Genomic DNA, 27,476 nt, shown 5'->3' with positions numbered 1-27,476 from the left:
TTGAAATTAAGCTTCTTTCTTATTATGCATAATAAACAGTGCTGGTGCTCTTTCTTAAACCAAACAGAAAGACTTTTTTTTTTTTCCCCTATAGAAATATTTAAGAACACATGACTAGTACAAAAGCTTCTGGATTTATAACTTTCACATAAAAACTTGGAAAACTGGAATTCTAACTTGCCTTTAAAAGTCAATTTTACCTTTATTCTGCACAAAATTCTCTACCTCCAACTGGAGGAGAACCAACTCAGGCCCTGGCATGTTCAATGAGAACTTCAAAACTTGTCTTAACTTCAGCAAAAAGTTGTGCAAAAAATAAAATATACTGCAATCTCTCTTTTGAATTCAAATACAAATACAGTCCCTCTTAATATCCTTCAACACAGAGATCAGCCCTTGCCTTGTTAATGTTACCACATAACACGCTAGCCAGAGTAACAGAGACATTAACACAATCTCCCTTTGCACGCCTACCCTTCAAATAGTGAACCTGATTCAGCAATCCTTAATCAGGCAAGGTGCTAATATAATCAAATTAGACTTCTTTCTGACTAACACGAAAACCGGTCTTAATTCTGAAATGCAGGAAAAACTGTTACAACGTGGAGACTGGTCGTACGCTTCCTCAGATTTTAGGGCTCTCAAGGCTAGAAGAATTCTGAATATAGGATCGCGTTATAAGTCGATCTAATTTCCACTCACTGTCTCATCATAAAGCTCACCATACATCTGTAAATACAAGCCAAATAAAAGTATCATTTTAAAAAATAAGGATCAGCTTTTCTCTAAGTTCACTGCTTTGCTACAGCATGCATAGACAGATTATTTTTAAATGACACCTGTCAATGAAAGTTTACAGCTGGCTAAAGAAAGCCACCTCAAGTCACAAACCAAACCAAGCCAAAAAGCATCCTACTCAAAACTTAGAACCTAAAACATGAACAATTAGAAAAAGCAAACAACAAACAACAACAAAAAACCCACCAAAAACCCCAGCACCTTATCCTTTGATTATGCATGAAAATTTCACAATGAGTAGCCACTCAAAATACTATCTCAGGAAATCCATCTTTTAAGTGCAAAAGAAACTATAATAAAAAATTAAAATTTCTTATTTTTTCAGACCTCCACGACTTGAAGAATCTTACCTTCATATCATCCACTAGATGAATATTGCTTCTTCCCATCAACGTAGCACTCTAAAGAACATACCTCCTTTTAACGCGCGTGCTTACTGAAGTTATGTTTAAAAGTCCAACACTAGCCTGTAGCCTAACTCGCTTGTCTAACGAGTGAATTATATTCATAACTGGATGGTGATTAACACTAAACAACCCAACACTCACACAAACAGCACAGCAAATCATTCTTTTCAAACTGCCAATCGTTGAGGTCAAAACATTCATGCTTTTAAGTCAAATTACAATCAACTTCCTCCCCACCCATTCTATTATTTGTTATTCATGCATTGACAAGAGCATGGAAACTGCTTCACAAAAAATCATGGGTATCTTGGGAGAACCTACACTACTTAAAGATGAAACACCATTTATAAACCAAGAAAGGGAAAGGGCTTCTTGAATTAAAAAAAAAAAAAAACCAACAACAACAACAACAAACAAAAACCCCAACCAACCAAAACCCAACCAAATTGATTTTCCCCTTTCATTTGGTTTAGATACTTCCTTTTATCCTCTCATCATTTTATCTGTCACAGTGCCCCCCAACTACAACCACCTTCAGTATCGAGTCAAGCTATCGCCTTCTACTCCAAAATTCTAAAAAAAGTTATCCAGACAAAGATAGCAATGCTTTGAATCACAAGCAATTCACAAGGTTCGGTGCTAGCCTCTGAGAAAATCAGATTTTAAATTAGATTGTAAAATTGTAATTGTTAACAAAAAAATTAAGGAAAACAAAAAAAATACTGGTTTTCTATTTTATTTGCATTCAGATTCATTCTATAGCCCCTCTTTATCTTTCTGACCTATGTTAATGTCCAGGAAACTGTTTGCTTATAAATCAAGTATTTTCTAACAAAATGTTAGCAACCTTCTTGAAATACTACTTTTGACAGCAGCAAGAGCATACAAAAGATAACATCACTAAAGACTTGCAAGAGATTAAGTTTTTCGTGGCAGAAACTTCAAGTAATACTGCTGACACATGTTTCTGAACCCGAGAGCGCTCTCGGTTTCTGCTTACCCACCCTGGATCTCAAAAGCAGCCGTGACGTAGGAGCGACAGCCATCGTCCGGCGCGGAAGGCAGCTCCCCGGCTGTTTACTGTCTCTAACTTCACTCCAGTTTTCGTGGGTAAACACGTTGGCCAGTCCTTTCATTATCTGCATAATCCCAGCCTCTTTGATTACTGGACTCTAATACCAGTGCCCGAGTGAGCTTTCATTCCTGAATTATGGCCACACAGAACACGGCCGGGGGAGTGCCAAACAAGATGATTAAGCAGCAAAATATGACAAGGCATGAATTATATTATTCATATTCCTATCTATCATTAGCCGCAGAAATGAGGGTTTTGTGCAGCCAATAGCAACTATGCATAAAGAAAGCTCCTCCACTTTGACACACTTTCAAAATAAGAGCAACTATTTATTTTGAGTAATTTTATTCTTTGGTTGCTTTGACACTGAACTGTATTTCAACATTTATAAATTACTTCCTTTTTCAAACTCTACCTTGAAACAATGTTGGAGGAAACTCTTATTTTAAAAAAGCAGGCTTGAATTACAATCCTTTATTTTCAAAGAACGAGAGCATAATCATTTTTCAACAAGATACGCTGAACAGTTTTCATTTTAGCAATTCACTGCCTGTATTTAATTATATATCCAATCTCCACAAATTTTTGATTCATCAGTATATTGTTTCATTTCCCCAAATTTATTTTAAAAAAAAATAATAATCAAAAAGTGAGTTTTAAGGAGTTTGTATAAAACAGCTATGAAACCTCCTTTTTTTTTTTTTAAATCACATCATCGGCATCTCTGAGGTTTCACTCGTTTCTGTAAGGGCAGCCATTCCCTTCTACCTTCATTGATCTGCTTGACTATTTTCAACATGTCTGTTTGGAAACAGGAAGGCAAATGCCTAAGAAGGGCAAAAGTTAGTGTAAGGACATGTAACACATCACAATAAACTACTACATGTTACACCACAAAATTAGTGGAAAAAACATACCAAAGGTCCACACAGATGAAATTTTTAGCTCTGTAAAATATCACTTCACAGTACTGGGAGAAGCGGTTCAATATTCCCTAAGATTTTGACCCAAGGAAGGGAATACCAAGTGAGCATACAAGGCATTTGCCACTGAACTGTCTTCAGTTGACAACGAAGATCACAAATGCATGTGGTACCAGCGTTCTCCCCAGCAGCAAAGAAAGAGGGGAGAAAGGGCCTGCAAAGATAGTTGTGCTCAGGGCAGGCAGAAGGAAGTCAGGAAACAGAAGAGCTTAAGCAGGATCGCAGTTTAAAATTATTTTAAATCTACAGCCCTACTTTAACCTGGTGAGGCTTGCTAAAAGGTGCTAATGAGAAGAAACGGATCTGGTGAAGCAACAAAATGAACTATGGATTTCAGTAAAAAAAAATTTTAAAAACACAGCACACTACTCTTAGGAATAAAAATTAATTTTGCATAATGAAATAATGAATTATAATGAATTTTTAAAAACAGAATAATTAATTTTAAAGTTTTATTACTTTAAAAAAAAAAATCTGATTCAGAAGGAAGGGACTTCACGCTCAAGATGAACCAATGAAGCAACAGTGCTCCACTCTGGATCATACCTGAATTTCACTAGGCTGCATCATTACCTTTCATCAAGACTTTTTAAAATGTTTGTGATAGTCTGTGATTTTTTAAAAGAAAAACAAAAATAATTCAATCAAATTTGTTTCTATTAAATTCAGATTAGAGCAATCTTTCAGTTACTTAGCTGTAATAAAAGCAGTGAATCTTAAAGATTTTGTATAATGTCACATTTAATTTTTATCTCTTGTTTTTCTCAAACCAAACAAGAATAACATTTTTAAAGACTGTCATTTTTATGCTGTATTACTTGCAAGATATTAATTTAAAAGAACCCTGAGAAATTAAAAGATTCAGATTAAAAGCATCCATTAATTTTCAATGCCCAATTTGAGACATCCTGATTTTTCTGAATGTTTACTTAGCACTGTGTAGTATTCGGGACGAGTTCCCACCAGGTTCACTTGCATTTTGAGTCATCATCCATTCTGTAAATCACAACCCAGTGTCTCAGGCTGAGCAGCAAAAAGAGCAAGCAGTTCTGAACAACTAGCAGAGAATCTATCACCCAAGACACACAAAGCAGACAAAACAACAAAGTCCAGTTCCTCCAAGGAAATGCTCAACTAGTCTAACTCATTAAAGCCTCGCTTTTCTTCCCAAATCCCTTACTGCCTTTCCTTCAAAGCTTCCGAAATGGCTGGGGTCTTACAACTGCAGATTTAGAAAAATGCAAGCTGGAAGGGGCTACCAGAGCAGATGGTCTCACCTAAATGAAACAGTCCCTAAGATTTGCTAATGAAGCAACCCTCCATGAATTAAGACTGGTAACTTGTGTTCAACTGAAATATAACTTTTCTAAAAGTCATGACTCTTGCCTTGGAAGCATACAAACAGAGCATCTAACATCACTTTAAACAGTTCCTGCCAGCACATATTTTTCCTCATTATTAAAAACGCATGCCTAATTTCTGGCTTTAGCCAACAGCATTACTTCTTCTTGTATTTGACCAGTATTTTCTTCCCGTAAGACACTACAACCATATCTGCTCTCAAGCTTTTTTATAAACTATTGAAACAGGTTTTTTTTTTTTTAAATTGCATTGCATAAGGCATTTTCTCTGGGTCTTCAATCATTTAATGGGTCTACATCTCTCTCATTCTCCTATAGCTTCTTCAAGTACACCAAATCCCAGACCCCATGATGCATCCCAGTATTGATCTTACCAGTGCCACAAAAAGAAGTTACACTGATGCCCCTGTCACACCTAAGAGGAAACAAATCATCCTCATCTGCTCTGTGAGGATGACACATGCACACTCTAGTTAATAACAGATGCTAAAATGCCTGATCATTCTTAATTATGATAACCCTATCTAGCTGTTACACACAAAATAACCTTCCACCATCTCAGAACTCTGCCAAATTTGGGCTGGTATTCACGGACAAAGCAAAAGGCTGATCCAGGGCACAAAACCCACACCTGACAAACAGCAAGGGACTACTAGAGAAGTTCTAAAGCAAACATTTCCCATGGGCAAAAGTGCACTCTTTAAGAAATAAATGTTTATAAATTCTACAAGAAAAATTGAAAAATCTATGAAACTGTGTGTACAGAAATTTTAGCCACGTTACTGTATAGTGTAGTAACAAACAAAATAGTAAGCAAACAACAAGGAACATATTTATGAAAATTGAAAATCCCTTTCTATCAGAAGCAGAACTAGTAACCGAGATAGACCAACACAGACTCTGTGAAAAACCTCTTGCTATTTCTTTGCCTCACTTTAAAAGAGAAAAGTATTTTTTCTTTCAGATAATTTTGCAGAAATCTCCTAGGTTTTAGTTAAATTTGCCTACAATGAAACGATCATTTCTGGAATAACTAGGCCATGGAAAACTGCATTTTCCATTTAGATTCAATAAAGAGATTCTTGTTCATTTGAATATTATTTTGTGGCTCTATGTGAATAAGTATGGGTGGGACATGCTGAAATATTTTTTCTTCCCCAGTTTCTACAGCACCTGCTAGAAGCTTTAGGCACACAAAATTAAACCTACTCGAAAGGTACAAAACATTAATCACCTCTTTTGACTTTTTTCCAGGTTAAGTATCAAATGTGTTCTACTGGAAACGCTTATACCCACACGTGTGCAAATCTCAGCTTCTGAAGCATAAATATCGCCATTGATGTTAAGTATTTAATGACCCAGCACACAGATCCTGTAATCAACTCTCCCCATGGAACAGGTCATAAAGGGAACCACACTTAGAAATTAATTAGAAGTTCATACTCCCTGCTTAAATTAACTACCCTGGTCCTGAGCAATGGCTTCCTTAGGCCTTTTCTCTGTGTTTAGTCACACAGCACAACGGCTTCACACAACTTTTTTATCTCCCCTCTCCACCCACCAAAAGGAAAAACAAACCAAAAATGCTGGGGTAGCTCATTTCATGAGTCCCACACAGCATCTCACAGGTCAGAAGTGATATGGCTAAAGAGCATTTACACTCCAGCTCCACAACAAGGTGAGAAACCAGGGCAGCTCCCAGGACTATCCAATCTGCAGAGGAGGCCAGCGAAGGAATGAGGAAGGTGCAGAAGAAGAAAGCTTCCCTTCTCGTACACGCAGCTCTGCATGCACCCAGCAGAAATCCAAGCCCAGTCCCACCACCTCGCTTCTGGCCTCCTCATGGTGCTCTCAAAGGCTGCATAAACCCTTTAGGTAAATTTTCAGAGTGTTATAGCTTAGAAAAACATTAACAGCAGCAGATACACTGAGCTTTCTGAAAACTTCCGAAGGCAACACTCCACGGCTTTCAGCTTAACTTACATAATCAGAAACAGTATTACTCCCTTTGAAAATGAAAGCCAAAATGTTGCATAAACTGACATAATTTACCAAAAAATTGTAAGACAGGTGGGAAGAGAAAGAAGGACTTCAGTTGGATTTTTTTCCCCTTCACATCAACACTAGCAAAATATTTGTAGCTGAACACTATTTTTTTTTTTATTCAACACAAACAACAAATTACATCCAGACAATAACTACATTCTTAAACCAAAACTCCTCTGTCATATTTTTCCCAGCAATTCTTCCAGTCATTAAATGGTTTTTAGGCAAACCTACTAAACAGCTGCTTAATATTTTCAAGTAGTTTTGGTCCAGGTAGCATCTGCCAACCTCTTAGCTACATTTAGTATCCTCCCACATCTGAAGCCTAACAGACTTCTCTATTGAGACTTAAATCAGCAGCCTCTTTGTCTCCATGCAACTGCTCTTTTACTGAAAACGGTATGGCAGCACAGAAAGCACAATATGAATTTAAGCAGCGAAGCTGGTAGAAAACTTCTCGTTGTCTAAAAGGAAAAAATGCAAATTCCCACTTATTTCCTCACTGGAGAAAATAACATGAAGTTCTATCAGCAGTGGAAGTCAGTTCTGCAGGCCCTCCCTCCTTGCAGCCACGTGGATGCTATCGCAATGGCATATGCAGGTGCAGTAATAGATATTTTTGCATTCATATTCACTTGCTGCCCTGTTAGCCAGTTCCCATCCCTCCCCAGAGAATGGATTAGATGGAATCATTTTTAAGGGCAAGTAACAAAAAAGGGCCATGCTGCTTTACATGGTATCTTTTTTTTTCTATAAAGGAAATCTCTACTCATGTAAATAAGCTTCCCTGCAATTTACATCTCCTCGAAGGAGTCTCAGAAGTTTTACAAATGCAGAATGCTGAAATTCCACACTAAGTTTTTCCTTCTGTTTAGTATTGTAAGAATGCGGGGGTTTCGGTGTTATGCATGTTCCTAGCCATTTGTAAGAATAACAAACATTAGGACTGACGTGCCAGGTTTACTTAACATTGCTGATCTTCATCTTCTTCTAAAATACGAAACCAGGAATATTTGTGTTTAACACCAACTACTTTAAAAAAAGAATAAGTAGAAGTACTGGTGGTGTTTGAACCCAGGCCTGCTATGTAGTGTGGCTTCATCAACAAAAACCTGTGCTGTGCCAGTTTGCCATTTAAACCCAGGCCTGCTATGTAGTGTGGCTTCATCAACAAAAACCTGTGCTGTGCCAGTTTGCCATTTAACATGATCACTATCCCCACCCCCCAAACCCAAAGACCTTGTAAAATCAGATTATTTGTCACTAGGCAAAATGAGTAATCCATCGTCCCCTGACAAATGGTACCTAATACCTTAGTATTAGGCAAACACAGAAACCTGACCTTTGATAACTTGTTTTATTCAACCATCTTCAATTGCTGTCAGTTACCAAAACATACAAAAGCAACAGCAACGTTTGGGAAAAAAAAAACTTAACTCTATTTGCATCTAACACTTCCATACTCACCTAACAAAATACTCTACCTGAAATTTACACACAAAAATAGTGGTTTTAAATAAAGTTTGTTTGGGGTTAATTAAAAAAATCTTCTGAAATTTTGATAGCTGATTGTTGATGACTGGTCTTCCCTTATTCTCCTACCTGAAAAATACATAGTTTACCAAGTCCATCAAAATAGACACCCTCCAAGAGCACCAATAATTTTGTTGAAGAGTCACATTTTGCCTATTAATCCATGTAGGCTACAGGCAATTTTTTCAAGTTTTTCTCCTCCATTATTCTAATGAAGTCATCACCACAGAAGCTCCCTGTTCAATCCTTAACAAAACCAGCACAGCAAATTGTCAAAAACACTACTAACCAATACCAGGACGCACTCATTCTTCCAAGAACAGAAATCCAAACACGGTGCACATGCACACACACCCCCCTCCTTGAACCCATGGCTAAATTTGTTCCAGGTTAATGCATCCACTCGATCTCAAGTGGTCAGTGCTAAGAGACATGCACTCTGGTTTCTATCTTAGTCATGCACAGAAAGGTAAATATTTTTAAGTTTGACTTGACACAATAACCATAAAGAATCAAAAGAAGATAAATCAATTCCTTTCCCTTAACACTGTAGGAGATGTTTAAGATTAGCCAGGTGGTAAATTCCACCTTTAATTTTATAATATTTCCAGATATGAAATACTGTAAAATTTCTTTGTTACTTATTATTTTTTCATTCCATAGGAATGAAAATATGAGTAGTATTTAATTTTCTTAACTAGTCATTTCTTCTACCTGGTATTTGCCAAAGCCTATCAATACTGACCTCAGAAATGGATTTAATCTTCCCAAACTTTATACCCTTAAATTCTACCTATCATACTATATTCTTCCCTATTTCAAAGATGTAGTTCTGTAGGAGATAAAGTGGATTAAAGACATATTGAGGATTATAGATTATGCAGTTAGAACAAACACAGGCAAGTATTTCAAATAGCTGACCCTACAGAAAGGAATCACATTCTGTTCTCAAGATGATATACAAAAATAGAAAGCACATTCCATTAGGAAAATATTTACTTAATAATTTATCATTTAAGAACTACTACTGTACAAATTAAAGTACAAAGACAGTGTATTGAAATCAATGTGAAGATATATATGCAATGATTATAATACAGCTTAAATTTCGATTGTGATTGGATTTACAAAGTTTACTCCATTCCACCATGAATCACGCTTCTGTTTTCCCCGAAAGTCCTACATTTAAAACTGATTCCAATTCTTTTGGATAGGACAGGCAGAGAAGCACAGTGCTGCTGAAAAGGCTCCAAATAAAAGGATAAAAATCTCAAAGTATCCAACTGGAAAGAAATGCCAGTGAGATATAAGAATCAATTTAGTCCAGACATTAATAACTTCCTTAATAATCTATATTATTAAAATACCATATAGATAACATCTTCTGAGGATATTAAATAGGCAACTTTGAGTAGCAGTAAAGTCAGAAATAATACAAAGGAACCTTAGCAAACTCCTTACATGGCCAGAAAATAAAGTGAAATTCAGTTTGGAAAAACACCAACTAATACACCTGGGAAAAATAATCCCAAATACAGATATTCAATATGGACAAGAAACCTGGGAAACAACAATGCAGAAAAACTGCACTAACCACAAATGCAGCATGAGCTCAGAAGAAGGGGAGGCACTGTCTGCCTAGCCACTGAATCTAGGAACAGGGGGGAAGGCTGAATTACTTCCCTTTCACCCATCTGACCCCCCTCCCAAAATGAAGAACACATGGGTGGGCACTCTATTCAACTACCTTTGCTGCAGCTCCAGACACAAGATAGGTCCTTTTGCTTGAGACATTTAAAACTACATGGGCAAAAATATTGTTAAGTACTGAATGCTTTATCTAAAAAGACCAACTGTAATGAAAGAACAGTCTGTCTTTTATTATCATATATTATGTATTGCCATAGAGCTTTTCCATTATATTTGAAATATCAGGGTTTTTTAATCCAGAAGTGTAATACTTATCCAAAAACAAATAAACATGAAAATATGTTCATTTCCAAACCATTTGGTTTTTACTGACCATGAAGTTTTGGCACATTTCACCACAAGTGAAATAACTTTGAAGATGTTGGCTCTCAAATGAATTTTTGCTGTGGTGCAATGCCTGTTCATGCTAGGATCAACTGTGCAAAACAAGGGGAGACCAATGATGCACTCATGTCAAATGAGGTCACCTCGGAATCTATTCTGAAGGGCATGTCAATCCTCCTCTCTGCAAAATCCTTGATGAAGAAAGTTTCTGCAACACGAATGACTGTTCCTTACCAAGCAGGAAGTAAAAGAAACTGGCCTAGAGATACTTCAAAACCTGCCTCTAGCCAGTTACTTCTGTTTCTAGATATTATGGCATTCCTTAATTAGGAGAATATCCTGAAAACTTAAGAAAAATACTTTCACATTGCTAATACAAATTAGAATCTCTCCATTCCCTTACAGTCTCAGAACCAGCTCAGAAGCATATACAGAAATTCTAACAGTGATTTGGGGTTTGTGGGGTTTATATTTTCTTTTGTAGAAGGGCTGCTTTGAGGTGGGGATGTCCCCCTCAAGTATGTTAGTTGGAAGAATCTGTCCCACTTGAGATTTAGAGATACCTGAACCAAACCTTAAACTTGGCCCTTCTTGCCCAAGAAGCAAGGTGCTCCAAATGCTGTTTGTTGAACTTGACTGTGCGCATTATGGATGTGGTAGTTTAGGGACAACATGACACTGAAAGAACAGGAAGGGGAACAGACTTGTCCTGGGAAATTCAACACATTTCTCCCGCCTTTGGAATTTCTTACTGTTAGAAGGAGACAAAATACTGAGCTCACTGATTCTGTGGTTGTCTTTTTCTTAAAAGACTGCATCTTTCTTATTTATTACTTGGGGCATTTATTTGTTTTTCCTGAAATTAAGGAAGAGTGAGAAATTTCACTCCATGACCTGAAATTTCACAGTTAATGGAAGGATGGCATAAACATAACCTCAAGCATTTTGTTCCTTTCTCCTTCCTTGCCAGGGCTCCTTTTGACTCATCACAATGAAGCGTCTATTTTTCCAGGAGCCTTTTCACTGCTTAGCTTATGCTAACCCACAGTATAGATCCCATTTGCTCATTTCTCTAATACTAAGGGACTTGCTGCAGTTCTTTTTACCTGTGGCTAACAAGATTTAATCTGGCAGCTCAGCTGATATTCTAAAGCAATTTACAGCAACGGACACTTTTTTTGAGTTTATGGCACCCAAAATACAGGCTAACAACCACCTTGATACACTGTCTCTTCCTCAAAGTGCATCTAAAAAGCCCTGCATCCCAACCCTCCCCCACATACCTAACAGGTCTGCTCCTGTACCTTTGCCATCCAACATACCCTGAGACGATTGCACCGCTTTTCCAAGAGCCAAACCCGGTGCCAGAACTTTCACCACACTCTCCGTTACTTAAGACGGACAATTCTGGAGCTACTCTTCTCAGAACGACTAACAACCACTTCTCTCCATCATCCTTTCTAGTCCTAAAAAGAGAAACTAGAGTGGCTTTTAATCTTGAGTAAAATAAGTCTCGATTTTGCCAAAAGCAGATACAGATTTCTCCTAAGATCCTCTATTAGAGGCAAATCACAGTGGTGGCTATTTTCTCTCTCTCTCTTTGCCTTGCCTTTCCACCCTTTTTGCACTTTTTAAAGATGAGTAGAAATTTCAGCCACTGCAGTTTCTTAGCATTGGTGGGGAAGGAGGTTCCATTTCTGCCAATAATAAGCAGGAGGGGGGAAAAAGGAAAAAAAAAAAATCAAGAGAGTGCATGGAGGAGAAAGGACAAAGAAAATTATTGCATGAATAACAGAAAGGGAAGACTGTCTTGCAGTAAGGTCTGATTACTGCAACACAGGCAGGATGGAGCTGGCATGCTCTTCACAGGGTGGATCTCCATCCTGACAGGTCTAGTCTTGTCTCCAGAAGTGCAGACAAACAACCATTGTAACACACTGATGGAGCTTAAGAAGATGAACAGACAATTTTTTTTCTTTATAAATATAGCCGATTTTATTGAGATTTTCAATAATCTGTGCAACCCACTCCACCTGGAGTGCTTGTTTTTACATGTATGAGCGACTTTTATCACCCTCTTGTGGAAAAATAAGTGAATTGTATCCATCAGAGGTTATAGGAAGAAGTAGAAAGTGGGAGTAAGGAAGGCAGTGATAAAGAACGAGCAAAGAAGATGAAAGAAGTAGGGGCTGGGTGGAATAAAGGGACAGTGAAGGAGAACAAAGGTGACTAGTAACACAGTACCACCTCAACTTCTTCAAAAAGCTATCCCAAAAATGTTATTTGAAAACACCAAAGATAACAAGCTGCTAAATTTATTCTTCCTTGGTAACACTGATGATATTCAACGAGTAAGTTATGTTCTCTACAGTGATTCAAGTACTATCTCAGCTGCAATCACCATCTTTTACACGTTTGTTTCCACATACAGGGAAAAATACATTCTCTATAAACACACAAGGTTAACTGTTCAAAGTTTAAGTCAGAAAACACTTACTAGATACTTTTTTATTTAAAAACAGTCTGCATATAACATCTATGCCCTGCTGTTGGCATGTGAAAGTGGAGAGCACATGAGCTAAACTTGCAAAGAAAACTAATGGAAGTTTATGCACTCACATTACATCCTACTGGGTAACATAAAAGAAAAATCAGAGTATTTAATTCCTCTAAAATCTGGAATCACCCCTTCCTCAGTTTCTGACCAATACCAATTTGTAACATGAGACATTTAACTTGCAGTAGTCTTCCTTTACAACATTATCCATATGACAAGATATTCAAAACCTTGAAAGCAACAAACAAATTTATTGCCACCTGCATTTTAAAACTTGAAAATCCAAGTTTGGTACAAGCACACAAAAAATAGAAGCCAAGAAATTCACAATAATGTTAAATTAAACTCATGACACTGCAAAGAGGCACAGAAACCCCAAACAACAAAAGGCCAGCTCAGATTAGGTAGATATCACAAGCATGGTGAAAAAATAAAGAGATCTCACACAATGTATCCCTAAAACTTCCTGAAAGTCTTCCAGGAATCCTACAGAAAACTACAGACCACATCCAACACAAACCACAGTTACTTCTTCTTAATGACACTAAACATTTTTTCTGATGCTCCTCAAAAAGAGTTCCAAACCCATTAAAAATAACAATTCTAATGACAGATCTTCTTAACCTTATGATAAAAAAATACCTAAAGAAATGCTTCCCTCCTATTACACAAACTACATTTATACCTAGCCACTATTCACAATGAAAAGCATAAAATGCAAGTTACATTTATTTCATTGTTTTAATCAAAATCTGACAGTAAAGTACTTCTCCAGACAACATACAATTTCGGCTTAACCTTATTCTTCATGAAGATATCTGATTTTTCTGAATAAAAATTACTGTATCCAAGTACTTAACCATTATCTCCAACTGGGGGGTAAGGTCCTAAAATTAATACTTTTCCCAGTAGGTACACACAGTTATCTGCATTTATTCATCATCCCTGAGATACCACTGATTATTTACTTTAGCTTCTGCAAAATACCCATCAAGTAAGGAATGCTAAGTCTGCAATTGCCATTTTGCAGCAGATACATCTTTTTAAATTCATAAAAATCTTTAAAAAAACCACCTAATTATGCACAAACTTTTATAATCAGAATAACAAACTGCTTGCCTCCACCTGTCTTATAACTTGGTCGGTTCTGAAGTCCAACATTAAGTTATTAGAACAAGCTCTTCAGATCAGGGAACCCAAGAAGCTACTGTTACAGAAGAGCTAGCAGTATGTCCAATGATGTTCAACAGACTTTACAGCAATCTACTCTTCTATTTTTTCTTTTAGGAAGCTACCCAGAAAGGATTCCTTTCACTTTCTCACCTTCTGCCCATTTAACCAGGTACCTCAACTCTGTTATATTGTGTTCCCTCTCTGCCCCAGACTCTCGCAGATGCGAGGGGAAGGACCATGCACTTTACATGCAAGGGAAATACCACAGTTAAGAACCTGTCATACAGATCGGAAAGGAAAAAATAGTGGTAAAAATTAATAAAGGGCATAAATGCAAAATAATTATCCTTTTTTATAAAAATGTATTAACAAAAATGCCATAAAATGTTAAAGTGTTTTAAAATAAAATTATTGTATTACATACTTTGTTTTCAAGCAATACAACTTAATATAACTGTTAGTATCAGACATACTGTGACTTGAAAAAAACTTTATACAGGAGATCGCAAAAATACATTCTTATATTAAACAAATTTAAGAATATATACATTGTCAAAATTATACACGTCACTATCGATTAGAAAAACCTACTGGTGAATAACCTTCCATTATTGTAAATCATTATTACTCCTGATCAAAACTGATTCCCCTGTAGGTTGACTTCAAGACTTTGTTCAAAACAAGACAATTTTTTCAATCAAGTGCAACAACTAAGGGCACAAAAGTGTTTTACACCTGTTCTTTGGACAGCTGCCTTACCTTTTGAAAACACTTGATAAAGATCCTCTGAATGTAGCTGCAGCTTTTTTTTTTTTACTTTTTTTTTTTTTTTTAAGGAGAAAACCACATGCACAGAAGCTATGAACCCTACATAAAAGTTCACCACCATTTCAGTTCTGCTGAATTAACTGTTTGAGAGGACACAGGATCAAGCACATCACTAAAATTAGGAGGTGAAATGTTTTTAACGATCTGGTTTACATTGTGGTCCCACAGACACTGGTCTCAGCACAGATGAGAGGCAGCGCACTGTGGTGTATGCTTGGGAACTTCTCGAAGAAGCTTTGCCACCAGAAAAAACCCTCATGCAACTGCACCTGCAACAAAGACTGATGCTTATAACCAGCGAGGTTTCACACTAAGATAAGCCCTGCCATATCGTTCTGAAAGAAGACTCTAGTATTTTTCTAACAGATTTTCCTTAACCTTTTATGAAGTAATGTGTGCCCATTTGCTGATATTTGTGAATTAGACATTTACCAAGATCACACGGGCCCACCACTAATCCGTAAGTGCCCAACCCTACTAAAACTCACTGAACTCTGTGAGTCCTCTCGACTGTTACTTCCTAAGGATTTTTGCCTGATTGAGCCAAAGAAACAGTAACAACTTGAATGAAAAACACGGTAGGTGAAAGGAAGTTACCCTGAATCTAAAAATAGTTTTCTGTCCTCTTCCCACTCCCCAGAAAGCATAAATGAAAGTGCTCTTTTCTCAAGAAGGCAGTAGCTTACAACAGATGAACGTGAAGGGACTGCTTCCTTACTATGAAGCTGGACCAATGAACAGTAGTAGTACCCCATTCTAAGTACTGAATTTTAAAAACAAAATAGAAAATTAAAAAAGCTCAAAACCTAAACTTTATATATGACATTAAATATATATACAACTTATTCATATGCACATAGATTATACACATTTAATATACACAAACACAGATTTTTATAAATACACACATTAATTCCAGAGATACAGAAAACGTACCTTTCACAACAGTAAAGCTCCATACCGTAATCAATTATAAAGGCAGCACTATACTTCAACAATCATGTATACTATATAGAAGTAATTGCATGGCTATACCTGAACTTATATTTGTCAAAGGTACTTTGGGAAAGGAATATAAAGGAGGTACTTATTACAGAAACAGGAGGTTCTATTACAGACTCATAGGGTTACACTTGGACACAGAAAAGAAAATTGTAATATCATTAGAGAAATAAATAACACTGGGAAACATATTATAGAGACATACTGTACAAATACAGACTGAAAACAAAAGTTTCTGACGATGGTAAAGTCTAAAGGTTCCTGCAGAAAATTATCAAGATTTTAGACTCAATCTTGTGAAGAGTACAGAAATACATTTCACACAGTGAGTACAAGTTACTTCACTTTAAAAATAAGTAAAAAAAAAAAAGAAAAGAAAAAAGAAAAGGAAGAGGTGGGAATGATCATCACTCAACACTTCCAGAAGGTAGACTGAGAAATTCCAGAAGTAAAACAATTACACTGAAGGCTTCAGGTTAAAAAGCAAAACAAAACAAAACAAACCCCCCCAACAAACAAAAATCTACCACCACCATGGCGATAGGAAAATTGCCAGACCTAAAGAGACTTAGAAATAAATAAAGACAACTGAACGGAAACACTAGAAGATCAGGCTAAGCTGACAGAATTGCTCACCAACTGCAGTTTCACTAATACACTGTTAAGATAGGGAGCTATTCTTTCACTGTGATCTTAACTTCAAGGCAGCATTTCTAGACATGCCCATTCTCTACACGTGTAGCTCTACAAAACTACATTCCAAATGTGGGAGACAATAACAAGCAGAGAAAAATTCAAAAAGACAGAATGTAATTAGTATATGGCCCTTTCTAAACACTACCAAACAAATACCTTTTAGAAACAACCAGAAACCTTTAAGATTATTGGAAAGAATTATTCTACAACCACCAGATATTGAAAAAATTAAAAAGAAAGTTAAGTATATATTCAAAAAACAACTGCCAAGAGCATGAGAGAAAGTGAAGAAATTAATTACGTATGACAAGAACCTCATGCATCTTAAGAAAAAATAATAAATAGGCTAAGTCATTCTCCCTTTCGGGATTGTGGCCCTAGTCCCAAATCTTACACAGAGATGGCCCATTATGTCCAGATTTATTTCAACCAGAGTGGGCACAAAATTCCTAAAAGTAGTTCCAGGATTGATGCTTGATTCACCATTGATTATGTACAGCACAAATCAAGTTCCAGCGTTTCTTCCACACAATGAATTAGGAGTCCTGGGATCTATTTCCAGTTATGGAAATAAAGCAAAATTTTACTTTGAAAAGTAATAATCACTATAAGCCTAAATTCCTGTTTATAAATTAAGAGAAAGTGTTTAGCTTAGGTATATTATTAACAGTTTATTGATATCTGTAAAGCATTCCAAATTTCACAAATGGAGAGTAGCATAGAAAAGGCAAGCAGCCAACCCCCATGGAAGTCAACAGAAAATAGAAGCTATATCTTTATTTTTCTACAACTCAAATCGTAACTATTTCCCATATGTACAGTTCTGAGGGCAGTATCCATAAGTCTGAAAAAGCCAGACTTTTTTTATGATAAAGGAGATTTTAAAAAAATCAAAAGTAACTGTACTTGAAAAAGAAGGTGCGCATTTTGCAGTTCTCGGTTAGTCAAGAGTCTTGTGGAGCTGGTAGGATTTTTTACTATTTAGGAAATTCAGCATTTGACCTATAGATAGGATTTGTAAGAAAAGCTTATAATAAAATCTCAACTATAGGGAAATAATATAATGATCAAAAGCAAACAGCAAATGAAAAGAGATTTTCCCTTTTTGACTATGCAATGCTCTTTTGTTGCCACTACAGCAATCTTCAATGCCATGGAAACTATCTGATAAATGTATTAGAAGCTAAATAAATTTCTTAATATTGAGGTAGCAAAGCAATTGGTATTGTTGACAGAGAACTTCTGTTCTGAGTGCCTATTTTAAGGAAGAAAAATTATCTAAAAATAAAATTCATACTTTGAGATCTTTTCAACAAAAATATACAATAGTTTTAGAAAACCTGAAAGTAAACTACACTAATTATATTAGAACATTGGAAAATGTGGGAGGATGATAGGAAAAAATAGGCACACCTTGAAATTAAAAAACTGGGATACCTTGATTTAAAATTTAAAAACAGTCTTACTTTTGGATGGTTTGCTTTACCTAACTTATGTATTTTTAACGAAGGCGAGGGGGATGGGAAGAATACTGTGAATTACATGCAAGTTTTCTGTCCGATTTCTCGAGATGCTAAACGTGTATTCATAAGGCATATGATCTTTTTAGTCATCTGTATGTACGTCTTCATCCTCTGGACACTCCCCTACCATTACACATACTGGCAGAAACACAAATGAACTCCCCCTTCCCCTTTTACAGGTAATACTGAAAGTGCTCTGTTTCCACATGTCCAGTACTACAATATACTTTTTTCCAACCAACTGCTTTCTAACATTGCACTCCTACCGATCGACCTCTAGACACTTCTAAGTAAAAAGAGTATCTATACAAAATGAAAGTAAAATAACCCTCCAATAAATAATACACCTATCCAATGCACACACAATACTATCTCCCTCTACAGAACAAGCATGATTTGAGGCATGCCACGAACTTGGTTAACAAACCTGGGCTGGGTTTGACTAAGACACAGAAGTGGAAGTTCTCATTCCCAGAAAAGGGCCCTTCACCAGGACTGCTCTGCCACAAACCAGTTACCTAGGGGACCTGCCAGCCCTGATGATACCAATAGACTCTTTAAAAGTAAAGCCAAAATCAAAAGCCATAACGCACTGCAAGATACACCAAGCAAGAACATGCAAATATTTAAAAATGCATGTGAGACTGAAACATATATAAGAGTACGTATATTGAAAATGCAGGACAACTGTATCACAACTCCCACATGCACTTCTTGTCCCATTCCTCTACACTTGAAACAAAGGACAAAAGTCTGGTTTTAAATTGTTATATTGGATGTTAGTCATATTAAAAAAGATAATTCCAAATTAGATTTAGTCACAACGCAATAAATAAAAATATAATTAAATTAGCAGAAAAGTTAAGTCTTTACTGTAGGCAAACAGAGCAGCTTTTTGGCTTGTGGCTTTTGACTACACTCAGCCCAACAGACCCTCAGAAGGCACATCTTTTTTTCTAAATACATTAAATGTTTGTTTACAAAAAGATACAATAGACACAATTCTGTTAATTAAAAAAACAAAACAAAAAAAAAACCCCAACAGTAACAACTTAATTTCTCTATACTTTTTTTTCTAGAATAAGCAATACTGAAAATGCCAGTTCTTCTTATTACATTTCCTAAATAGCAGGTTATCCTTCAGATTTGCACATAGCACCAAAACATACTGTCTCTTCTATTTTTCTTTCCTGAAACATTTTTATTACCAAATGAACAACAACAACAACGCTGACTTATCTGTTTTTGCAATACAGGCATGTATGTTCACAGAAGGCAACAGACTGCATTAAAACACTACCAAAACAAGCCATTTCACTATATATGACTCTGCCCCTAGGGAAAGGAATGAGAGCAGATAAGATGTGACAGATGTGTAGTCACGTCACTTAATACACTACTGGAAGGTGCTCAAATCATTATGGTGACAGGCATAGTATAAAAACTTGCAAAGAAGGGACTAAGCATTTATCTAGTTTTCTGCATACATGATTCTTGTAATCGAAGAAGATACTGAAGTCCATAAAAGTGCTGTTTGAGAGAAGGCAGCCTGCAAATGTCAATATCCAATACAGTTATTAAAAAAAAAAGGGGGGGGGGGGGAGCATAGCACGTTATGTTTTTGCCAGCAAAACCCCTCCATCATGAATATGAAATACATCGAAGGTTGAATTCTAAGTCTGTCCTCTAAAAATCTCCTGTGCTGAAATATTTCTGAGGAGGTTTAATTAAACTTGAAATTTATCCAAAACAAGAAGTTTATTTAAATTTAGCAACTGTAAATCTCCAAACTGATTTCATTTTTCTGAGACTTTCAAAAGCTATTTTGCTGAAATCTCTTCTCTGTTTTACTTTGAAAGACCCAAACAATGGGGATAAAATTGGAAATCACATGGTTGGTTACTGGACTGAAGTAATAGGACCAGTCACTTGTTTGAAGATAAGTGTAAACCTGAGTTTAAAAAATAAGGACTTTCAGGCAATTGGCCAAGAAAAGTATGAAAAATGCAGGAGAAAACTGTTTCCTCACTTCTTTCAGGTTCAATAATCCTCAATGTTACAAATATGAATGTAGGTCAAGAATATTTCCAAACAGTAGCATGATTTTTAACTGCTAGTGTCCCTTCAGCAGGGACCAATACCACTGCTGTTTCAGATAGACTGTTAGGCCCAAATCCTGCAAATTAATCTGCACAGGTAGATCCCTGTGCCTCTGGGAATCCGCATTAAGTCAAAGAGGGAAAACTAACTCACAGGATCAGATTCTTAATTTGAAGCTGGACCACTGTAACTCATTATGACACTAATCATAAATGTCTCACCAACACTCTGCTCCTCATCCGTTTGTTTTATCTTATTATAGTTTTATATCTCAATCCACAGGACTAGCTACAGTAGTCAAATTAAGCACCTGCACATGCCTATGTTTCTGCAAGACCAGGTCCTCAGACAAAGGCACATTTTTCTTATACTTGTACATATGCCTAGTTTATTCCCTAAATGGGACTACACAATAGAATGAAATAATTGTAACATCAATATCTTCATTTATACAAATACAAATCTCAATGTTTTCCAGTAACCTAGCCATTTAAGCCAAAGGATAAACTCCATTCACCTTCTGAAGCGTAGCAACTAGTATTTTCAAAGGAAATGACCTGCGTATCAAAAATGACCTGCAAAAGTATAAAACTGGGCTTTAAAATTATTTTAAAGGAGCATTTGCTTCTTTACCATACCGTCACAAAACAATGAGAAAAATACATAAAATAATACTCATTGCAGACTACAAAGTCAAATCCACTGGCACCAACAGACCCTAAATTGAGAAACGCTGAAGTGGGGGGAGCATTCTGGCACAGCATCACTCCAGGCCTCCTGCTCTTCCACTCTCCTCTATGCTTCCAGGTCGGTCACTGTCAGGCACAATGCCGTGGGGCTAGATGGACCTTTCTTTTGACCCAGTATGGCCCTTTGTGCATTCTTACAGGTATCCCACAGAAAGAAGCCCCAAATATTTTAATGACAACTCCACTAGAACTAATCGTAGAATCCTATTTTTAATTAAATTAAAAGACACACATTAAGGTGTGAGTTTTTTGTGGGGGTTGGGTTGGGTTTCTTTTTTTTGGTAACTTCTCTCTTCTTATGAAGAAGTGGGGTTAAGAACTAAACCAAAGTGCAATTACACATTTATTACATATTTCAATACTCTGATTAACAAATTTGTCAAACAGGTAGAGGAGGGAATGTGGGAAATATACTTGCCCACAAAGCAAAAATGGGACAGACAAAATATTAAACCTATTAATCTTGCTATTTTCCACAATTATCAGCACCAACCATGCTTATTTTTTATTTTCACTACTTATAGCAGACAAGAAGAATAGCAACGAAAAAAACCTCAAAACTAAATAAACCATTTGAGAATTCAGTGTAAAAGAAACACTTCTGAAGGCAACTCCCCCTTCCTCACCAGACAGACATAATTCTGAGAGGTGCTTTTTGGGCCCTGGATTTGTACTGAAATTCAGTGACAACTGGGATTTAGGGGAAGCATTCAAGATATTACAGAGATATTGGCATCCTTTCAAGAGTAGTATGCTGGATCATAATTTTCTTTCCAAAATTAGAGGTTAAATCTGCCAGCAGAAACTCAACCAGAGCTGGGATACGCAGGCTCTCAAAACAGTAGTGTCTTGCCTAAGACCTGACTGGCAGCATCTTTCTTCTTGAGAAGCTGCAGCTCATGGGACCTCTCGATTTCAAAACCCAGCAGAAGCCAGGAGCTGGGAGCTACCCATTCACAAACGGTATGAGAGGGGGTCCCATCTCCCCACTAACACCTTGCTGTAGGGCATTCAAAATAAGCCTGTGGGCTGCATTTGGCACTACTGTCGCAGGTTGCAGACCCACACATCAAGGAAAGATACTAAAAACCAGTTTCCCTCTGCTCACAAGTCAATTTACCCTTACCAGAATTATTGTTCATTTATGTCAACTGTTGAGGATTCACAAACTAAAAACTCACACATAGCCTGAGTGCCTTGAAAATTCAAGTCACGGTACGGGTTAACATTAGCATTTAAAACTTTCAAAAGTATTGCAAACAATTACCACACCCTCAAGTCACAGATAAAATATTTTGTAGAGCTTAAATACATACATTTCTGGCATGAAACATTTCTCATTGCTGGCAAAATTTCCCTGCAATTTCTGGCAATAGAATACTTTGGGTTTAGAAGCTGGCTGTAGAGTAAAATTGTTTTATTTATTAAAAATCATTCTTGATCTTACCTTTTAGCAGAGGCAGGGGAGTTAACTCGATAGGCTTGCCCTGAGACCTAAACTGGGAGGAGCTTTGTGACCTCTTCTGTCTGGCTTTTCTGACGGACTTCCGAGAAAATCCGTCTACTTTATCCACTGATGGAGGAGTAGTTGGTGCTGAGGACATATCCCTACTGAAGGAAAACAAATGTTATAAACATATTCCAAATTGATAAAATGGGTAAAGATTAACCTAAATTTTCCAAAAATCTTCTTTCTGCACCACTCTCCTGCTAACTACTCAGCCAGGTAGACTGTTAAGAGAGCTAACCCACCAATATACGTACAAATTGTACGGAATAAACTTAATGGAACAGTGTAATAATTCTTCTCACTCGCTTTTTTTATCTGTCTCCCATTTGCCAAAAATCCTGCAACAGGAAAAATTCAGACCTAATGCTGACATCATTACATCAACAGAACTTCATACACCTGTCGACTTGACATAGGATTGTAGCCTTAAACTATATATTCTTTGGGACAAAGTAATTTCAACTCATTCTGCAAAGGACCACGCACGCTAAAGAACAGGTACACAAAAAGGTACAAATGGTTTTTTGGCATTAAAGTCATCAATATGCACAGCAGAAAAAAAATAGGACAGAAGAAAAATTCAGTTTATTTGCCACACCTACGTACAAGATTTTATAGAAATTTAAGAAAGTATAGCAAAAAGTACTGCTATGCTTCACAATTTCACTAACACTGACAAATTTTACCTATTACTTCTTTATTCTCCATTTTAGAAATACTCAGTTATTTTCTTGTGAGTCTCTTTACACATAGTTATTCCACGTTCTGGCATTTCTGTAAGAATAGCAGTGTGGTAGCCATAACCTTTCTAAGGGCATAAGCCAGACAAGGTTTGCAGGGAGAGGCAGAGTGCCAAAAAAGGTTTCTGCAAGCAAAAGTTTGTTTGTTTCCCAACTCTATCAGCTGGTCTAAGAAATAAGCATTGCTTCTTCCTATAAAGCTTGCCTTGGTAGTACTCCTCTAGCTGATTCCATACTACTAAGAAATACCAAAAGGAAACATTCAAACAGTGAATTAATCCATCCAGCTACTGTATTTACCACTCTTGTCCTGTCTGTTAAAAAGGCCCATCACATCTTGGTGAAATACATGAGTAATACTTAAGGGAAACGAGATAGGAGGAATTTAGGCCTACCTATTTCAAGCAGCTCTGTGTACAGTTAACTTCACCAGCATGTGCACCTCTACAGAAATCAACAGAACTATCTGCATTAATAACACGATCATTAACAAGAGCAGCTCTGTTAATTTCAGTAAGGCTACACTCTCGTGCAAAGTTAAGCATCGGCATAAGCATTTGCAGGATCAGGGTCTTAGAACGCGTCCTTGGAAAGCATTACTCATCCTCAATGTCTGTTGACTTCAATTACCAAAGTGACTCGTATGCTAAAAGAAGTTGATTCCACAATATAGAGAACACTTTTGAGTACTTATTTTATTAAAATATTTGGTTATTCATACGCTTCATAAATTATTAAATCCATTGAAACAGACATTATTTGGGTTTGTCTTTTATAACAAAAGCTGCAGAAAGTATGATTTATTACAACAGTGTAAACAAGTTCCAAAAGATAAGAACTATTTAATGCAAAATTACATATAGGTGCACTAAATCTACCAAAAATGGAAGTATAAACTCCATAGCTTCTTCGAGGAAGCATGTGCAGCACCCAGAAGCTGAACTATGCAGCTGACATTACAATCATGAAAAAACCTTATTCCATCATTTTGATTCTCCTGAGGTATTCTTTCACTACCAACTTATGCTTTCTAAATATAATACACTATCAGCAACATGAACCTGTACCTTAAACTGGTCTTGTTTATCATCTGGGGGGAGGGGGGGGAATGCCACCATCACCAGGGCATTCAGGCCCCAGCCAAGATTAATAAATAAAAAAGTCAGATAAACTGGAATAGAATGGCCTGTACTTTAGCAACCCACTTCTAAGATTTCAACAGTCCGCCAAAAACTATACAAACACAAAGTTACCTGTTACATAAACCAAATTCTGGAAATATCAGTAAAAATATACTCTTAAAACCTGAATTGGTTGGCCCTATTTCATCTCATCAAAAAGATTCACCTCCTCATCACGTGCATCATTAAAGTGTAACCATTTCTGCAAAATGTTTGCACGCTCTCTCAAAATTAAATTACCACAAAAAATTAATAATCATGGACAGGGACTAAAGTAGATCACTTAAACTGCAGGATCATTGTGTCAGCAAGAAGCTTTACTGACACTTCTCTGCTGTAAATTTAGTAACAGTTTCCCTAACCTGCTTTATAAATTATTAAAATCTAATTCTAATTCAACAAGACTACATCCAGCCTAACAACCTTACAGTAAACACTGATCTTTTTTTCATCTCTCCAAATGAACACTGGCTCCCCTGAATACACTATCGCAGCGAAACACACTGTTTCAGCGAACAGTGGGGGGAAAAAAAAGCCCGAGATTATTTATTGTGTGCGAGTGGGAAAGCTGCAAACCCAGCCACTGCTTCTTGTTTCCTTCAGCAGGGGATCCTATTTTATTCCCGAAGTATTTTGGTAAATACGAAGCCACGCACATCGATCTGCTGGTCCCCGGGGGGAAGGGGGGTGTAATGCACGGAGAGGCGAGTGGACGTGAAAATACCGACGGATACCACCGGGGAAGGGAGCCAGAGGCTCGCTCCGCGCCCGGGGAAGCAGAGGTGTAATTAGCTGCCTCCCGCCTGCTGCTATCGGCTGTCATTTCCAGAAGGGAGCCGCGGAGCACCGCAGCTGGAACATGTCCTCCCCGCAGCTCCCCGCGCCTCCTCACCGCCGCCCGGCCCCCCCGCCTCGGCCCGCCCGCGCCTCCTCCCCGCACTGCCGCCGCCTCGCCGCTCCCCCGCGGGCCGGCGCGGAGGGATGGAGTTACCTTGACCCTCCTGGTAGAGAAGCCGGAGACGGGAGGGAGGCGGCGGCGGCGTGAGCCGGGCTTGGCGGAGCGCGGCCGATGCCTGGCGGCGGCGGCCCGAGTGTGGTACGCGCCGGGCTCGGTCCCTGCCGCGGCGGCGGCGGCGGCGCAGGAGCCTGTAGGCCTCGGCGGCGTTGGCGGCCTCCCCAGCGCAGGGCGGCGTTGGCGGCGGGTTCAGGAGCGGGCGGCTGCTCGGGCTCCGCTCAGTCCCATGCACTCGGCGCGGCCCCCTGCCTGCGATGGCTGCTGCCTCACTCACATTCCCGGCGGAGCCCTGCGGAGGGGCCCTGAGGAGGCGGGGGGGGGGGGGGGCGCGGGGGGAGCCGAGTGCGGGCCGAGCCGAGGGGGAGCGGCGGGCGCGGTGCGGGCGGCCGGGGGGGGCAGGCCGGGCGGGCGGCGCGGCGGTGCTGCGAGGGGAGGGAAGGCCTCTTCCGCCAGCGGCTGGCTCAGGTGAGAGGGGGGGTCCCGGTGGGCGTCGGGGTCGCGCTCCGGCTCGCTCCTATTGTCACTCTCAGCGGGCTCCGGCCATGGCACTCACTCACACACACTCACTCACTCACAACCGAGCGTGCTGCCACCGCCCCCCGGCCCGCGGCCCGCCCCCCGCGCCCGCCCACTGGAGCCTGCCGCCGGGACGCGCCGCCTCATTGGCGCCCGCCGCCGCCGCCGGGACAGCCGGGAAAGGGGAGCGCTGCCGGGGGAGGAGGCGGTGCCGGCCGGGGCGGCGCGCAGCGGCATCGGCGGCGGCGAGCGGCTCGTCATCGCCATCGCCCTTCTCGTCCCTCTGCGGGCCGGGGGGGAGGCGGACGAGCGCCCGCCGCCGCCGGAGCGAGGCCCGTCGGCTGAGGTAAAAAACCCGGCAATGCTGAGGTAAAACCCTGATGGTGCTGAGGTAGAGTCCCCGGCCCGCCGCACCGGGCCCTCTCTAGGGGGGCACGGAGCCCCCTTCCTGGGGAGAGCTGTGGGCGGGAGGGGCCTCCTTCCGGCCCGCCGTGGGGCTCTGGGGCCGGCCTGGCTGTGCGAGAGGCCGCGGGGCCGCCGGAGGGACCGAACCGCTTCAGGCACGGCCCGCAGTTTCCTTATTTTGCTCCGTAATGAGAGCCGGGAAGCAGTGGCTTACTTCTCGGCGACAGGGTTCCTGCAGCCCTGCACCCCTTACCCTTGGGTTTCTTTAGCCAGTGTATGATTGTTGTCTGAGTATTTTAAAGTGTATTTCTATGTATAGCGGCCAGCACGACGAGTGCTTGTAAATAGTATTGTTAAATATCATAAATCCCTTGCTTAAATGTATTTACCTGATGGCTTGGTGTTTGGTGGTTGGGGTTTTTTTTCCCAAAATACAACTAATGTTGTTAATATGATCATTATGTTTGAAAATACTATCCACTGTCTCCCCTGTATTTCTGACAGAAAAAAAAAAAAAATTGACTCATATGAGCAGCAGTCCTCCTGTGTTGATATGTCCAAAATCCTCTGAGGTACAGTAATTTTTTTTAGGAAATGAGCTCAAGGGCAGTTTGAGAGCTGGTTGCTTTGATGGGTCAGTCACGTCCCCCCTGTTTGTGCAGGTAGTGAGTGCCTGAACCCTCTGAACATTACTAATCCTACAAAGGATACCTAGTTTTTGTCCCACTCAGCTTATCCTCCGGGTATGTGAGTACCAGTGTTGGCATAATGGAGGAGGTGGGACTGTGGCAGACTCAGAGTGATCTAAGCTGTTGTGAAACTACTTTCAAAATTGTTAATTTTCAGCCAGGTAACTTCCTTGGTCCAGCTCACATTGAGGAACCTGGAACACTAGTTAAAATAAAAGCTCTCTGCTACTGAAGTATAACTGTAATGGACGTGAACAGTTTTGCCTCTCGTCCTGCCTCTTGCATATCTTAAGAAATATGTCTCCCCTAAATTTTTCTGCCTATAGACTAAACAATTCCACTTCATTTCAATTCTTCTTTGTGTGTCATAGTTTTAAACCTCTCAAGATGCTTATTTCCTCTCCCTGTGTTGTCTCAAAATCATTCACATGTTTTTTGAACTGCAGCACCCAAGACTGGACACAGTACTACAATTAAGACCTCAACAACGCCAGCATCTGCTGTCATGCCTGTCACAGACTACATTCCTGTTTACACATGCCAATACAAATACTT

The 27,476-nt window shown here is 39.0% G+C and overlaps 1 protein-coding gene across 3 annotated transcripts in view; it reads right to left on the bottom strand.

Annotated features, from left to right (window-relative positions):
• The window catches only part of PPP2R5E (protein phosphatase 2 regulatory subunit B'epsilon), a 71,972-nt gene extending 46,322 nt beyond the window's left edge, over positions 1–25,650 (bottom strand). For 2 of the 3 annotated variants that reach the window (XM_075503780.1, XM_075503782.1), the window contains exons 1-2: positions 25,288–25,650; positions 22,313–22,476 (exon numbers count right to left, since the gene is read on the bottom strand). In XM_075503780.1, the coding sequence (XP_075359895.1) occupies positions 22,313–22,469 (157 nt within the window). In that variant the 5' untranslated portion in view covers positions 22,470–22,476; positions 25,288–25,650. The remainder of the gene's footprint in view (positions 1–22,312; positions 22,477–25,287) is intronic. The other variant, XM_075503781.1, reaches the window with a different exon arrangement.
• Between the last annotated feature and the right edge of the window lie 1,826 nt (positions 25,651–27,476).

Source organism: Mycteria americana, chromosome 5, assembly GCF_035582795.1.
Source record: "Mycteria americana isolate JAX WOST 10 ecotype Jacksonville Zoo and Gardens chromosome 5, USCA_MyAme_1.0, whole genome shotgun sequence".
Lineage (NCBI taxonomy): Eukaryota > Metazoa > Chordata > Aves > Ciconiiformes > Ciconiidae > Mycteria > Mycteria americana.
Note: the sequence above shows the minus strand (reverse complement) of the source record. Positions and strands in the feature narration are given on the sequence as shown.